At 43.6% G+C, this 15,690-nt stretch overlaps 1 protein-coding gene across 5 annotated transcripts in view; it reads left to right on the top strand.

The window, feature by feature from the left end:
• The window catches only part of LOC126355043 (myb-related transcription factor, partner of profilin-like), a 136,293-nt gene that overhangs the window by 76,159 nt on the left and 44,444 nt on the right, over nucleotides 1-15,690 (top strand). For all 5 annotated transcript variants that reach the window (XR_007565435.1, XR_007565434.1, XM_050005195.1 and 2 more), the window contains exon 2: nucleotides 2,808-3,183. Coding sequence is in view for 3 of the 5 variants with exons in the window: in XM_050005195.1 (XP_049861152.1) it covers nucleotides 2,808-3,183 (376 nt within the window). In the remaining 2 variants the exon portion in view is untranslated. The remainder of the gene's footprint in view (nucleotides 1-2,807; nucleotides 3,184-15,690) is intronic.

The following is a 15,690-nucleotide window of genomic DNA, read 5'->3' as shown; positions in this document are numbered from 1 at the left end:
GCTGTGGGGAAGGCGAAAGGTCAACTTAGGTTTAGTGGGAGAATTCCAGGAAAATGTAACTGAGGTGTAAAGGTGACGACGTGCCTGAAAATTTGTGCAAATCATTCATGTGTATTGTTTGACTACTTGGATTCCCACCAGGTCGGAATAAAGGAAGCAACTGAGGGGCGTTTTGCTAGATTTGTTTCCTGTAGGTTTGAGGAACAAGTGAGTATTTCTGGATGTGCTCCATGAGCTCAACTGGGAATCGCTGGAGGGAAGACGACGCTCTTTTCGCGAAACATTCTAAAATTTATAGAAACGGCATTTACCACTGACTGCAGAACGATTGTACTGCACCAACGTACATCTCACGTAAAGACAAGAAAAGATACATACACTGTGGTGATGAAAGTCACGGACTAGTGATATGCACATATACAGATGGCGTTAGGGTTGAATACACAAGGTGTAAAAGGGCGGTGCATTGGCGGAGCCGCCATTTGTGCTCCAACGATTCATGTCAAAATTACAAGACTCTGAACGCGGAAAGGTAGTCGGAGCTAGACGCATAGGACATTCCTTTATCACAATGTTACGAGTGTGTAGAGAATGCTAAATTTCAGGCAATACCTAACACCAGAGAGACCGCAGTGGCTAACGATAGAAAACAGTGGCGTGTGCCTAGAGTTGTCAGTCCTAACAGACACGTAGCACTGCGTGAAATAACCGCAGAAATCAGTGTAGGACGTAGGACGAACGTATTCGTTCGGACATTGCTGCCAAAGTCGGCATTAACGAACGATGGCAGCCTGCAGCGCCTCTGCTCGGCTCGTGACCGTAACGGTTGAATCCTAGACGACCTGAAAGCCGTCGCCTGGTCAGATGAGACCTGATTTCAGTTGCTAAGAGCTGTTGGCAGGGTTCGGTTGTGGCGTAGTCCCTGCGGAGCCATGGACCCAAGTTGTCAACAAGGCATTGGGCAAGCCAGTGGTGACTCCACAATGGTGTGGACCGTGTTTACATGGGATGGACTGTAAATGGTTATGTCCCGTTACTTGGAGATCAGTTGCAGTCTTTCATGGGCTTCATGTTCTGAAACAACGATGGAATTTTTAGAGATGACAATATGTCATCTCAGGACATCCTGGACAGTTCGAGCGAATGATTTGGCCACCTGGGACATAGTCGAGAGATCAGTTCGTGCAGAAACTCGTCCACTGGCAATACTTTCACAATTATGGACGGCTGTAGGAGTAGCATGACTCTATTTTCCCCGAGGGGACTTCCAACGACTTGTTGAGTCCATGCCACCTCAATCTGCTGCACTACGGTGGGAAAAAGGTGGTTCGATACGATATTAGGAGTCCCATGACTTGTGTTACCTCAGTGTATAGACAGTCGTCTTTCTATCCATTTGTGAGTGAAACAGGTTCAAATGGTTCAAATGGCTCTGAACACTATGGGACTTAGATCTGAGGTCATCAGTCCCTTAGAACTACTTAAACCTAACTGACCTAAGGACATCACTTACATCCATGCTCGAGGCAGGATTCGAATCTGCGACCGTAGCAGTCGCGCTTTTCCAGACTGAAGCGCCTAGAACCGCTCGGCCACACCGGCCGGCAGTGGAACAGGAAAGAGAATGACTATTAGCGGTACAAGGTTCCCTCCGCCATGCACCGTATCGTGGCCTTCGGTGTATGTGTGTGGATGCAGATGTTCCCGAGAAGAATAAACCGATGCAGAAAGTCTTCCCATCTGCATTTCACAAAAAGGAAATAGAAGTAAAATTAGAGAGATTCGAGCCTACATGGAATCTTTCTTCCACGAATCCCTTCCACGTGGCAAAGGAAATGTCCGCGACATTCAAAGAGCCATCCACCACACAACATAGAGTGGCTTGCAGAATGTAGATGTAGACTGTGACTATGACTGCACCTACATGTCGTCGTGCAAATCCTCTAAACACCTGAGTAAAGTTCAACTCGTATTTGGGCTGCTGTCTTGCACAAGCGTTGCAGTCCGATTTACGGAGAGTTTGCCCTTAAGCAGCATAAATGCTACTGCACCACCACTATATATGGTTTGTACTTTCTCCAAGCTTGCTTCTCGAAGCCCCAGATAACACCACCTTCATATCATTGCGTAAGCCACATCCTCATTCGTTTCATTATTTCCATCCAACAGTTCCAAACGTGGCCCAGTGGTCATAAATGTTGGTCCACATATCGAGCCTTGTACGTAAGTATTAATAACCACCACATTCGCTCCATGTATACACACACAGATCAGCTATTCGACGGCACGAAGTAGTCCGAGAGACTAAAGTAAATGCATTTTGGAGTCCAGAGACATCTTACGCAATCCACCATCCCAGGCCACCATAAACTGTCAAAAACACCTGCGATGTTGATACTGGCTGCACAGTTATTATTGTTTGTGCTGGTTGCAACTTGGGTTCAAAAATGGTTCAAATGGCTCTCAGCACTATGGGACTTAACATCTTTGGTCATCAATCCCCTAGAACTTAGAACTACTTAAACCTAACTAACCTAAGGACATCACACAACGCCCAGTCATCACGAGGCAGAGAAAATCCCTGACCCCGCCGGTGCAGCTTGGGGATTGTGTGTTCCCTACTGAGGCGGAAATAGAAACCTAAGGTCCTTGCTTCACGAGGCGGCTCTGTTCAGACCGTGGAAGCTGGCCACTGAGGAGCCACCTCCTTCCCACCCCCAACATTCAACCAGAAGTGTCACTGTGTGTGCAAGTCACCCTGGCGCAGTAGCACGCCCTCGCTAATGTGAGACCAATTGGCCCCACAGGCTCTCGGGTCGCCGTTTCGCCCGCGGGGACTCTCCCGAGACGATGGAGTGGGAGCGCAACAACACGGTGCGGCTGATCGAGCTGATCCGCGCGCGGCCCTGCCTGTGGGACGCGTCGTCGCGGCGCTACACGGAGCGCCACTGCCGCCGCGACGCGCTCGCCGACGTGGCGCGCACGCTCGGCGTGTCGCTGCTGTGCGTCCAGAAGAAGTGGACCAACCTGCGCACGCAGTACTTCCGCGAGCGCACCCGCCTGCAGACGATCCCTGGCCACAGCCCCAGGTGGTTCGGCTTCAACATGATGCGTTTCCTCGAGGACGGCCCTATCGGCCAACACCAGCGCTCCTCTAGTGCCGGCAGTTCCGGCATGGTCGTGGTAAGCTTAATGGTTCGAGCTGTCACTAAATACTACAGTGTACAAAGAACTAATCTGTAACGTCCAAGATAATGAAGTGTATGTCTGATACACACGGTCATTGAGTGCATCATCTGAACAGATCCAGGTGTACGAGATGTGTGAGACTGACAACACTGCGATCGATCTGGCAACGCTGTATCATTTCTTCTTGTGTGGACCGTTGTGTTTACCCCTCCAGATGCACAGTCTGAATTTCAGCTCCATACAGCCGTCACGTGGTTTTTGAAAGCGCCATCAGTGAAGTTGTGCGTCACGAAAATGGAACAGCCCAGCACTCAGACCAACGTCATGCCATCGAGTTTTGTGTTAAACTTAGGGAATCCGTGAATGTGAGCTATAAAAATTTGAAACAGGCCTATGGAGAACATTCGTCATTAAAAGCATATGTTTTTCGCTGGTGCAAATCCGTTTTTGGAAGGCCAAGAACACGTTGGAGATGAATCTCGCTCAGGGAGACCTTCGACTTCACAAACCGACGAAAACATCACAGGCGTGCTTGCTCTTGCGATACCGTATGGATGATGGGTGACGTGTTCAACATTTTTACTGCACTTGAAATTTTGACCCGAGTTTTGCACATGCGAAAAATGGTGCCGAAAAACCTGAGTAGAATGACAATCGAAGAAACATATGCATTGATCTTCTTGAGTGGACTGTCAATGACCACATACGGTTACAGGTGATGAATCCTGGATTCTTGAGTACGATCCTGAGGCAAAGCGGCTGAGTGAAGAGTGGCACATCGGGACATCTCCTCGACAGAAAAAAGCTCAAATGAGTAAATCAAATATCAAAACAGTGATAATTAATTTTTTTGAGGTTACAGATATTATACACAAAGAATTTATTCCTCCAGGAAAAACTGTCAGATGCCCTTGAAGGGTTCAGGAAAATGGTGAAGCGAGTGAGACCTGATATTACAGACAAGTGGATGCTGCATCATGACAACGTCCCATGTCACATGGCCACTTACATCACGCAATTTTTGACCTCAAAATGGATTCTTGTTGTTCCACGGCCCCCCCGTTCAATTAATTTGACTCCTGGTGGCTTTTTTTCTTTTTCCGAAATTAAAAAATGTCGTAAAACGACGACATTTTGGGACTTTGGAAGACATTTAAAAGAATGTAACCGACATGTTAAAGGCCCTACTAGTTGAAACCTTCCAGTGCTGCTACCAAGACTGGAAATAACGACTCGGTCTGTGTATAGCTGTCGAAAGGAACTGCTTTGAAGGGGACAATATTGTGGTTTGAAAAAAACAAAAAAAACTTTGGTCGATCACACCATTCGTATATCTCACACACTAGCGTCCAAAAGATACGCGCAATCAATAAATAAGAGCGCATTTCCAGTACTAGGTGACGGTACAGCTACTTAACAATGTAAAGTCTCAGTTACGGGACAGTCAGTATACGACAGCTACTGATAAAGGTTTAATTACCACAACGAAAAGTCAAGCTGCACCACGAAACTTGGTATTAGTCATTAAACTTTCATCCCACGACACATTTTTTACCCCGATGAGAATGACGCAACGAAGTCTTTCATTGGGGAAGCTTAGGCACTGATTGTTCAGGAAACGTTCCACTTCAAAAATTACCTCGCTGTCTTTCTGGAAATGTCTACCACGCAATAATTTCTTCATGCAAGAAAAGAGGAAGAAGTTGTTCGGTGCTGTGTCACGAGAAACTAACATGAGGCAAAATGTGACAGCCCAGAGAAGTAGAATGTGTGACTGAGTCCTGTGGAAAATGAGCTGAGGCCTTGTTGTGGAGTAAACACACCCTTTAAACAGCCATTCATAAGTTCGTCAAGAAGTAATGGTAGTATGCTCCCACGACTGTTTTCCCGGGCCACAAACTGTTAGCTTCATAAAATGCAAGTCTCAAAAACACTCATCACCATTTTGTCCTATCATACCTACGTCTTTGCCTTTTTCGGCAGTGCGAATCCTCACGTTTCAACTGCTTGTTTCGACCTTTCGTCTCGGTTGAATACTGTCTTAGCACTAGTTCATGGAGATTAGGCGACCTAAGAAGTCATTTTCTTCATGTGGGACACCAGAACAGTATCTTTCTTAAAGGACATTTTGAAGTTCTCCACATCGGCTATTTTTCACAAGTACTCAATTTTTTATACCTTTCACGATTATCCAGTTTCGGCCATACAGGCTAGTTTCAAATGCAGTATGTGTCAATGTGTGGTACAAGTATCCTGTTAATAAACGGCGATATAGCCAATCTGAAAGCGAGCACATAACCAACGAAAGCGTCAGAATTAAAACCAGTGAGCTTACTGCGTGCGGTAATAGCCATCTTTACAACTAATGCCGCGTTATGAGACAATGTGCGTCTTTACTTTCGTTGTAGTACACAAAGTTCTGCGGTTTTAATTCTGATGCTTGCAACTTATATTCTCGCAATCAAATTGGCTTCATCGCCTTTAATTAACAGGATAAATGTATAGCAGATCGACATGTAATGTGCCTGAAAATGGCCTGTAAAGCCGAAATTGGCCAATCGTGTAAGGTATAATAATCCGAATATTTGTGAAAAATAACCGAGATAGATAATTAGTCCTATGAACGCTTATCTTTGTATTCTGGTAGTAATGTAATGTGCAACGTAGGCAAAAACAATGAATTTTCTCATTTTGGGAAGAAAAGTGTGATCTGTGTTACTTACTACAAAACACTCAAAAACCAAGATCATAAAAATATTTCTGTACTTAAAACAACCGGTTTCGAGAGACTTTGCTATCATTTTCAGGTTTGCAATAAATTGCATGTACATAGAATATTTGACAACCTGTATATTTATATACCTTTAAAAGCTGTTTGTTATGAAACGCGTTCACGTTAAGTTGGAACTCACACCAAGTTGTCATGCATTTAAAAACAGCACATTATAAAACATTTGCACACGGTGCTTTGTTTTTAAATATTTTTCTTGCGATATATATATATATATATATATATATATATATATATATATATATATGTGTGTGTGTGTGTGTGTGTGTGTGTGTGTGTGTGCAACAATTATCTGTGAGCGGTATATATATGGCCAATTATACAATGTGCTTTATGTTTTTGGATATTGTAGTTATGGAAACTTTTATAATGTGCTGTTTTTATTCACGTGACAACTTGGCGTGAGGTCCACTTAAAATGAATACATTTCACAAGAAAAAGGTCTTTTCAGGTATGTAAATGTCCCACTTGTGTTATTTGTAATGCCAAATTGATTGCCCGGTTCGGCAAGAATGAGTTTCGGTTGCAATAGGTGGGGTAGTCGCGAAATCCAGTGTCCGGCAACATATGTTCAGCCGGCCGTGGTGGCCGAGCGGTTCTAGGCGGTTCCGTCTGGAACCGCGTAGCTGCTACGGTCACAGGTTCGAATCCTACCTCGGGCATTGATGTGTGTGATGTCCTTAGGTTAGTTACGTAGTTCAAAGTCTAGGGGACTGATGACCTCAGATGTTAAGTTCCATAGTGCTCAGAGCCATTTGAACCATTTAACATATGTTCAGAACGTCGTGCAAAACTCTGTTATCTGATCCATGATTGATTTTCACCTTTTCACCTTTTCCGCTATTTCCCTGACTGATAGAGTGTATTCGATCACCAAAACCTCCACTGCTCTTGCAGTTCACGATTCGTCGCAGAAAGATAGTTTGCCTCTTCGTTGGACGTCGTGCAGACTTGTTTGACCACCCTGGTAGCGTCTGCTCGAGAAATTTCTTCGTAGCGGGAGAATGGTGGCAGTTGGTCTTGCTATATATCCGATACCTGCTCTACAGTATTTAGATTCAGAGAGACGCTCACCAGTCCAACACCTTCTTCAGCCAGAGAAGGTAGACACAAACGGATATTATCGCCCATAATGAGAAACACTACAACAGCTGAACTTAACAGAAGTTGAACATGAGGTTTTAGTGCTTCATTTCTGTGCTTATCCGTGTCGGAGCTGTTCATCCAGCTACCTGCGACCGAGCGAAGTGGCGCAGTGGCACCAGATTCCTATTTGTAAACAGAAGCGCACGGTCCATTTCCTTCCCCAATACGAGCTTGTGCTCCTCGTCTCTAATGACCTCGATGCCTACAGGTTGTTAAACTCCGATCGTCCTTATTTCCTTCTAGACATATACGAAAATATGTTCTCTAGGTTCAGACATCGTATTGCTTCCGTACTATAGTATCCCGCAATCACCGAACTGGTCTCTTTCCACGGTGTGCTTGTAACGGTCGGTTTAATTCCATCCACGCACGTGGAGCGGACATTGTTGTTCTGAAAACTGAAGCTATGCTATACGTCAAGAGCATATTCCACAAGTTAGTCATGGTCCACAGTAAACAGACAGCTCTAGGATTTCCTGAGCTAATCACTCAGATAACAGACTTACAGAGCAACTGATCTCAAGTACGCAGTTTGTTGTGCAGTTTCAACTCCTAAGGCAACTCTAAAGTCTGCTCATAATTGTCTCCAAGAGATAGTTGCAGTGCAGCTGAGGCCTGTTCTTAGAATTCGCCCTGTTGTGCGTTGCTACACTTCATCAAACTTGTACTTGTACTGGCCCATGACAAACACGCTGTATGCCTCCGAGCAGGTGCGAAAGCTTCCGCACAATCAACACTGCAGAGACTGTGGTCAGCGTCTGGTTTGCTTCTCGGTGTCCCTAGTTCCTGTAGGGCAGTAACAGTTCTACATGGCGTCCTCTAGTATGATTTTGTAACATTACAAAAGAGTACACTCTGCTGACAACGAGACGTACGTACTGATTTTTTAATATTTTTCGTTCACCTCTTTAATTGTTTGGACACTATTGTGTTAACCTATTAGGAGAATTCAAAAATAAAGGAGCCTGAATCTGTAAGATTAAAACCGCTAAAAGGATCTACGGAATAACGTGTGGCCTCTATAAGACCGCTGAGGTCCCAAACACACTTCCTGAGGGAATCGGGCGCATAGCCACGTGATGACAGAGCGAGCACGTGACCTCGTCGATCACCTACTGCACTCATGAGAACAGAAGTGCCACAATCCGATTTCCCAGGAACTTCGCTCAGTGTAAGTGGGGCAAAATAGACGATCACGTGTCTCGGCTTATCCGTAGATGCTCGACCGTTTCTGAGAAAACGACATCAAAGATTTCAAGGTAATTTATGTGACTTTTAGAGAACAAGTAGTACAACCGAAGTGGTTAGAGTTGCGGCTTTGCACTTCTTCGCTCTGTGTTCGATACCGAATTATTACTTTATAAACATGATATTGCAGTACGTCTGCTTATTCCGAAATACGATGAAATGTTCCTTTGGACATGCAAGAGTGTTCGAAGAAACATTGCAGTCGTAATTCGGAATAACACAGGTGCTGCAATATCGTATTCCACCAATGTATAATGAAATGGCGCTGTCCTTATTCGCCTACTAATTGTATATCTGGAGAATGAATTAAAAAACTCAAATAAAAAATAATAAAATAGAAATGAAGAAGAACGCTATTTGATATTGTTGTCGGTGAAATTTCTGCAGTGTATCTTGGTTCATGATCAATTGCTAGCGCTATTTTTCTGTAGTGATCCGTTACTGGCGATTTGGAGCGAAATTATTGCCAACGCGTAAAATTGTTCAGCAGTGTTAGAAAGATGTCATTCCCGAGTGAGATTTGTACAATGAAATGTTAGTATGGAAAACGTGCCTTCGTACAGTGCTCGTTGTATTCGAAATTCTTGTTTCGAATGTTTCTACGATCGGTATCATCCAAGGGAATGCGTCAAATCTTCTTGAAGAATAAACGTAAGAATAAAGTACAAGATTTAATATAAGAACTGATATAAGAATTAAATATAAGAATATGAGGATTTAAGAAGATTGTAAGCGTTGAAAATACCAAGCACACATACATCACATAAGAAATGTTTGACAAAATTATTGCGAAACTCAGTAGCAATTTTACAATTGATGAAACACTCTTGTATCTCCTAACTTGATAAGAAACATTCCCGTACTAACCTTATACGGATATTGGCAGATAAATGAAAAAAAAATGTAAACTACAATCGAGTTTCGAACACAAGGCGCAAAAGCGAAACACTGCAACGCTAGCCACTGCACCACTATTTCCACTGATATTGGCGTGCTCTAAAAGTTATCTAACTTACTTTATCACTTTTTCAGTTTATCTACGGATAATGCGAGACACGTGTTCCCTTATTTTGAATCCTCTCCCTCTGAGCATAGTTTCTGAGAAGTCGGTTATGGCAGTTACGGTCTTCTGCACGTCAGTCGTGCTGAAAACAAAGAAATGGAGGCTTCCAAAGAGGAGCAAATAGATTGTTGTTTGTTTCCTTACAGTGGAAGGATTGCGGGGAACGGCCAGGGCCTGGTTAAGGCTCAAGCGACAGAAGCCGACGCTTGGGACGCCCCCGGGTTCGATTCCCGGCGGGGTCAGGGATTTTCTCTGCCTCGTGATGACTGGGTGTTGTGTGCTGTCCTTGGTTTAGTTAGGTTTAAGTAGTTCAAAGTTCTAGGGGACTGATGACCATAGATGTTAAGTCCGATATTTCTCAGAGCCATTTGAACCATTTGAAGCTTGGGACGCCAAACTGTGAGGGGTCCAAATGCGCCCCGATAGTAAGATTTCTATACGAGACCTTTCACAATTACTTGCGGCCACTTGAGGCGCCAACAAGATAAATGGGACGCAGAAGTGCTAGATATGTGAATGGTGGATATCACGATTAGCTGCGAAAAATGACACGGGCGAAATGGGAGGGGTCGAAAAAATGGTTCAAATGGCTCTAAACACTTTGGGACTTAACGTATGAGGTCATCAGTCTCCTAGAACTTAGAACTACTTAAACCTAACTAACCTAAGGACACCATACACACATCCATGCCCGAGGCAGGATTCGAACCTGCGACCGTAGCAGCAGCGCGGTTCCAGACTGAAGCGCCTAGAGCCGCTGGGCCACAGCGGCCGGCGAGGGGTCGGAAGAATATATACCCGATTGAGTGGAAAACTGTTCTCGAATTTTCCCTTATAATGGCACAAGTGTACGGAGAGCACTACATGTCCGTTGCAATGTCGCCGCTCTGCCCTACATCTGGCACAATGACTGCCACTGCCATTCACCAGTTTTCAATAATCTATTGGTAAAGCGGTGTGGCCTTCCAGATCACGCGTCATGGGCCAGTGGAATCTGTTTTCCCTTCAGACGTTTGTGCCACGCCTCGGCTCACGCTACGGACCCTTGAAGCGTTCTTTCACGACTTCCCGTGCCCCGCACATTTCCCGTTTGAAAGCAACGCGCTACATCCTTTTGCTCTTCTTTGAAGCCTCCGTACTCGCTTTGGCAACGAGTTTGCAGCGTTCTTATACGGACCTCACTTCCTTCCGTAGGCAATGGCATTACGATCCCTTCAACGGTTTTCAATTTACAGCCTCCTTCTCGTTTCTTTTTGAAAGAATCTCATACATTTCAAGACGAGAATTCTATTATTTTTCGCAGCTCTCCTGTGCTGACAAACGCTGCTCAGCATGTCATCTCCCTTCATCAATGTGTTAACTTTTTGTAACCCACATGAAACATTAAGGATACACGAGCTCCGTATTAAGAGCCTGCAACCATTCAGTTTACTAAAAACATATTGGTGCGAGAGCGTGCTGAAAAATAATGTCTCCGATTTTTTTAATGTGAAAATTCTTAATTTTTTAAAAATACCACGCGCGTTATTAACATTCTACATATTTTTTCTTCATGTCTTCGTGTTTATTTCCCAACATAGTCACCCTGGCGTAGAACACGTTTCTCCCAACGAGGTACCAAATTAATGATACTGTCACGGTAGAATGCATGACTTGGCTGAGGGAGCCAAAACCTCAACTCAGCTTGCTCCGCTTTGTCACTATCAAAGTCCTTGAAGGTGTTTTGGAAACAGATGAAAATTGGATGGAACCAAATCGGGACTATATGGAGGATGTTCGATGACAGTGAACTATAGACATCGGACTGTAGCAGGTGCCTCAGCGCTTGGTGTGGTCGGGCATTGCCACAATGAAGGAGAGGGGGTTCCGTGTGTGCACGACCTTATCGAATTTGGAACTCTATTACAGCACGCTGTTTTTACCGCACCGACATAGTTAAGTTACGCTTCGCGATGTTACACGTCACTATTTGCATCTCTCTAGGCCAGAGGGTCGCAACTTTCGTGAACGAAGCCGGAAAGTCAGCGGAGTCATATGCGTGAAATGTAATACTTAAACGGATGTTGCGGACAGTAGAAACCATTCGGACGTATTACTTTTTCAGCACTCCCTCGTTCAAGTCACAGTAACATGTCCATAACTCACCAATTTTTTTTCGTTGTAAGAATTAATCGAAGAAATATAAAATAGTAAACCTCTGGACTGTTCGCATTATTCGTTTGCAAGTAAACAAGAGTACCGAAATGACATGCCGCTAAATAACGTTAGCATTATGCGAGGAAAGGGTATCAAATGCAAACAAAGGACGGATTTGGAAGTTGACTCTGTAAATATTTGTCGAGAGAATAAAGGAGAAGTTACGCTAACGCATAAGATAAATAGGTAAATGTTTATCAGATGGCCTGAAGCAGTGGAGCATATTTTAATGTGTACTAACATGTATAAACCGAGAAACGAGTGCAATAACCACAAAACAAGCCGCATCGCGACGAATGAGAATACGATGATAGATTTTATGGACGGCAGAAAAATAGGTAGTAAATGAAATGTGTTGTACAAAAATATGATGCTGAGTGAAAACAAATAGAGGAAATTTGATAGGAGAAAATTTGTGCGTGCACGTAATGTATCATTCACTATCGCAAGTAGGTTCAAATGGCTCTGAGCACTATGGGACTTAACATTTGAGGTCATCAGTCCCCTACAATTTAGAACTACTTAAACCTAACTAACCTAAGGACATCACACACATCCATGCCCAAGGAAGGATTCGAACCTGCGGCCGTAGCGGTCGCGCGGCTCCAGACTGTAGCACCTAGAACCGCTCAGCCACTTCGGCCGGCCAATCGCAAGTAGTATTCCTAGCGTGCCATCATTCAGAAAACAAGATACAATACCCCTAATAGGTGAGGCACGTATTCTGCTGTTACTATCATCGACGTATATCTTAGAAAGCCGGTAATTTCTATGTAACGATAGGTTTACAGAACTATCAGCGGCCATCGTTTTTATTCGTAGTGGAAATACGAATATTAAGACTGTATGAAAAACATTCAGCAGTGTTCCTGGAGGAAATGTCATATATCACAGTGTAGGGTTAACTGGGGTGAGATGGCCAATGTTTCAAATATGCACTCATGTAACCCGAAAAGACTTCATCGTACCTGTAATTATCTGAAAAGTCTGAAAGTAGATTTATCATACTTCTACAGTTACTTACTGTTAATGTCAACATGAATACAAAGATCTAAGATGGAAATATAAAACGTATTTATTTTCAAGCTGTGGTAATAAATACCCTTCAAGTAGCCATCAGTTCCTGTAAAACTGGATGAGTAGGCCAGTTCACTACGAGAGAGATAGCTTTTAGAAATAAATGGTATTAACAAAATAAGTATGCAGAATAAATGGAAAGTAAGCTTCCTTTTGCTTTTGATGCGATTTTACCGCATCTATGTCACGAGTTTATAATAAAAGTGCTTTCATGATATCATCTCTTACAACATGATACACTCCAGTCAGTCTCCCAGTCTCGTTTTGTCCGGTGAAGTTACAGCTTGGTCCAAATCTTACGCATTCGATAACACTGTCATCTTCAGTGATATCACTTTCTGCGTGACACTGATCCACTGTATCTTCTTCCTCCTCATTTATACTTGGTGAAGGTGACCGCCTGCGTTTTTGAGCACTTATTTCCATAACATTTTCTTTCTTTGGTTTCTTGTCTTATTTGTCTTGTCTTCCTGTCCGTCTGAACCAGACGACGAGCGACTTGTCAATTGAGCATTTCTTTTTCCTGTAGTTCTCATCTTCACATTTTTTTGTTTTGTTTTGAATTTTATCCTAAACAAGGGAAATTTGCTTTGGGGGAGTTAACAGAAGAGCAACGGATTTTGCTTTTTGTTCCAAAAATGACGACCTTGCGTGAGGGGTACAGTTGTTCCAAAAGCTTTCCTGGAGTCAAATCAGGGCAGTTGTAGGCCTACCTGGCACAGTCGTTTCGCTTCGAACTTCGGCAGTTGCCTTGATAACTGGTGGTACTGTATTTGACACATCTGCAGTTGAGTGAAGGTCTTGTCCATGGATTGGTTCAGTCTGTTAGTTGGGAGTCTGCTTCGAGATCGTTTGTTTAATACAGTCGCGTTCTTCTTTGCTCTCTTGTTTGTATCTGACCAGACACTGCGTAAACAGGACCAGGGATGATGACAGGGTTTCAGGGAAATATCTGAAGTATTGCAGTATGTCTAAAGCATGGCACATTTCAGTCGAAGGCTGACTTTCCCCAGCTTTTGAGAGTTCGCCAAATTAAAGTCATGCTAGCACTCTTTCAGGTATTGTTTCATCCATTCTGTGCCACCGTGGTTCTAATAAGACTAAGCCTAGAAATATCAATCAGATGGGTGCAGATAGTACGTAGAGGCTGACATAACAAAGCAAAATTATTCGCTTCGGCTGTTTCTAAATGTTCGGCAGAAGAGCAATGACAAGCATGTTCTTAAAGAATTAACACTTTCCCTCACACTTACGTGGATTGGTGTGTTTTGTAAACCAACATAAAAATATTTGTCTTTATGTAGGCCGAACTAGCAGGGATCGAATCAGCCCATTTACACTTTAAAATCTTTCCTTTAGAGACGCAAACTGGAGGCAAAAGTATACTGCAGCAGGGCACAGACAGTTCCTCAATTAGAGACCCATTCATCAACATTAAAAATGGGACCCGATTTATTGAAGAGTTCATTTTGTTGTGGAATAATTTTCCAAAGTGAAAGCCAGTTTTTCTACACCTAGCCGATTCATGACTTGACCACGACTAATAGAAACGCACTCAACTCTCCGAATAGAAACGTTTAGGTTTGTTCTTAAAAGGACGTAAGCTAATTGGCAATTGCAGTTTCCTTTTCTTCATTAAGTGAGTACGGCGGCTTTCAGCAAAATAATACTTAAGTTTCCGCACATCTGACGTATAATGAATCCGAACTTTTTAGCCTTTTTATGTGTATTACTACCTTTATTATATGAGCTTTCTCAACACCCATTCTACATGTTTTTACTTTTAATCTTCCAATTTTGAGAGGAACCGTTTACAGATGAATTGTTTCTGACGATGTCTTTGGTACGTCTGAAATTGTCTTCCGTGTGTTTTCTGTTATTTCCGTTTTGCCTTTTATATTCTGTTGGCTCTTACCTGTAATAAAAAATACAGCACATTCGGTCAGTGATACAATACACGTACTGTTGTGGTTGGCAAGAGTGCCAACCGTATTGCTAAAGGAGGCCGAAATGCACGCGTTTTAGCTCACGCAGGCTGGCGTGAGGTATGGAACATGACAAGGGAATTAGAATTGAGAAAAACGGACGTAGCTGGTGGAATACTTAACTTTAATCCATTAATGACGAACGTCGCTCTGGACTGTACATGATGCACAATATCAATGGTAACTGAGTATGGCGCCTTGCTAGGTCGTAGCAAATAACGTAGCTGAAGGCTATGCTAACTATAATCTCGGAAAATGAGAGCGTAGAAGTCAGTGAACCGTCGCTAGCAAAGTCGGCTGTACAACGGGGGCGAGTGCTAGAAAGTCTCTCTAGAACTGCCGTGTGGCGGCGCTCGGTCTGCAATCACTGATAGTGGCGACACGCGGGTCCGACGTATACTACCGGACCGCGGCCGATTTAAAGGCTACCACCTAGCAAGTGTGGTGTCTGGCGGTGACACCACACGTACAAAATCACCGGCCATGTATCGTTGAGAGTTACCAGCCATTTCCCCCAAATACTTGGGATCCAGCCCGAAATAGATAGATATTTAGTACACTTTTACAAAATTTATGTAATTTAATAACAACACAATATTGTTGCTCGCGTAGATAGAGGAACGAGAACCATTGTTGTCGGTTCGAAGCGACAGCTGCAGTATAAGCCCGCAAGTGCTTTCCGCTTGAAGAAAGCGGGTATCCTGCAAATTATGTCTCTCGCTTGCTTATCTAGAATTTGTCGTTTACCATCACCATCAGTGATAACAACAAGCAACAGCTGGAATAATAATTCACTAAGTAACTGTGTGTGAGTACGCTTAATGTTCGCATTGTATACGACATTGACAATAGAGCGCTCAGAACATTACCGAAAGCTGATTGGCTGTCGGAGAATGCGTGACATATGTGCGCAGAACGAGCGTAAACTCGCCCGCCATCGTTCGTGGCTTCAACTATAGCGCACACCGCAGCACATAACTCAGTGTTTGCAGTCG

Source organism: Schistocerca gregaria, chromosome 3 (assembly GCF_023897955.1).
Source record: "Schistocerca gregaria isolate iqSchGreg1 chromosome 3, iqSchGreg1.2, whole genome shotgun sequence".
Classification (NCBI taxonomy): Eukaryota; Metazoa; Arthropoda; class Insecta; order Orthoptera; family Acrididae; genus Schistocerca; species Schistocerca gregaria.
The sequence above is the reverse complement of the archived record's forward strand: the minus strand, read 5'-3'. Positions and strand labels throughout refer to the sequence as shown.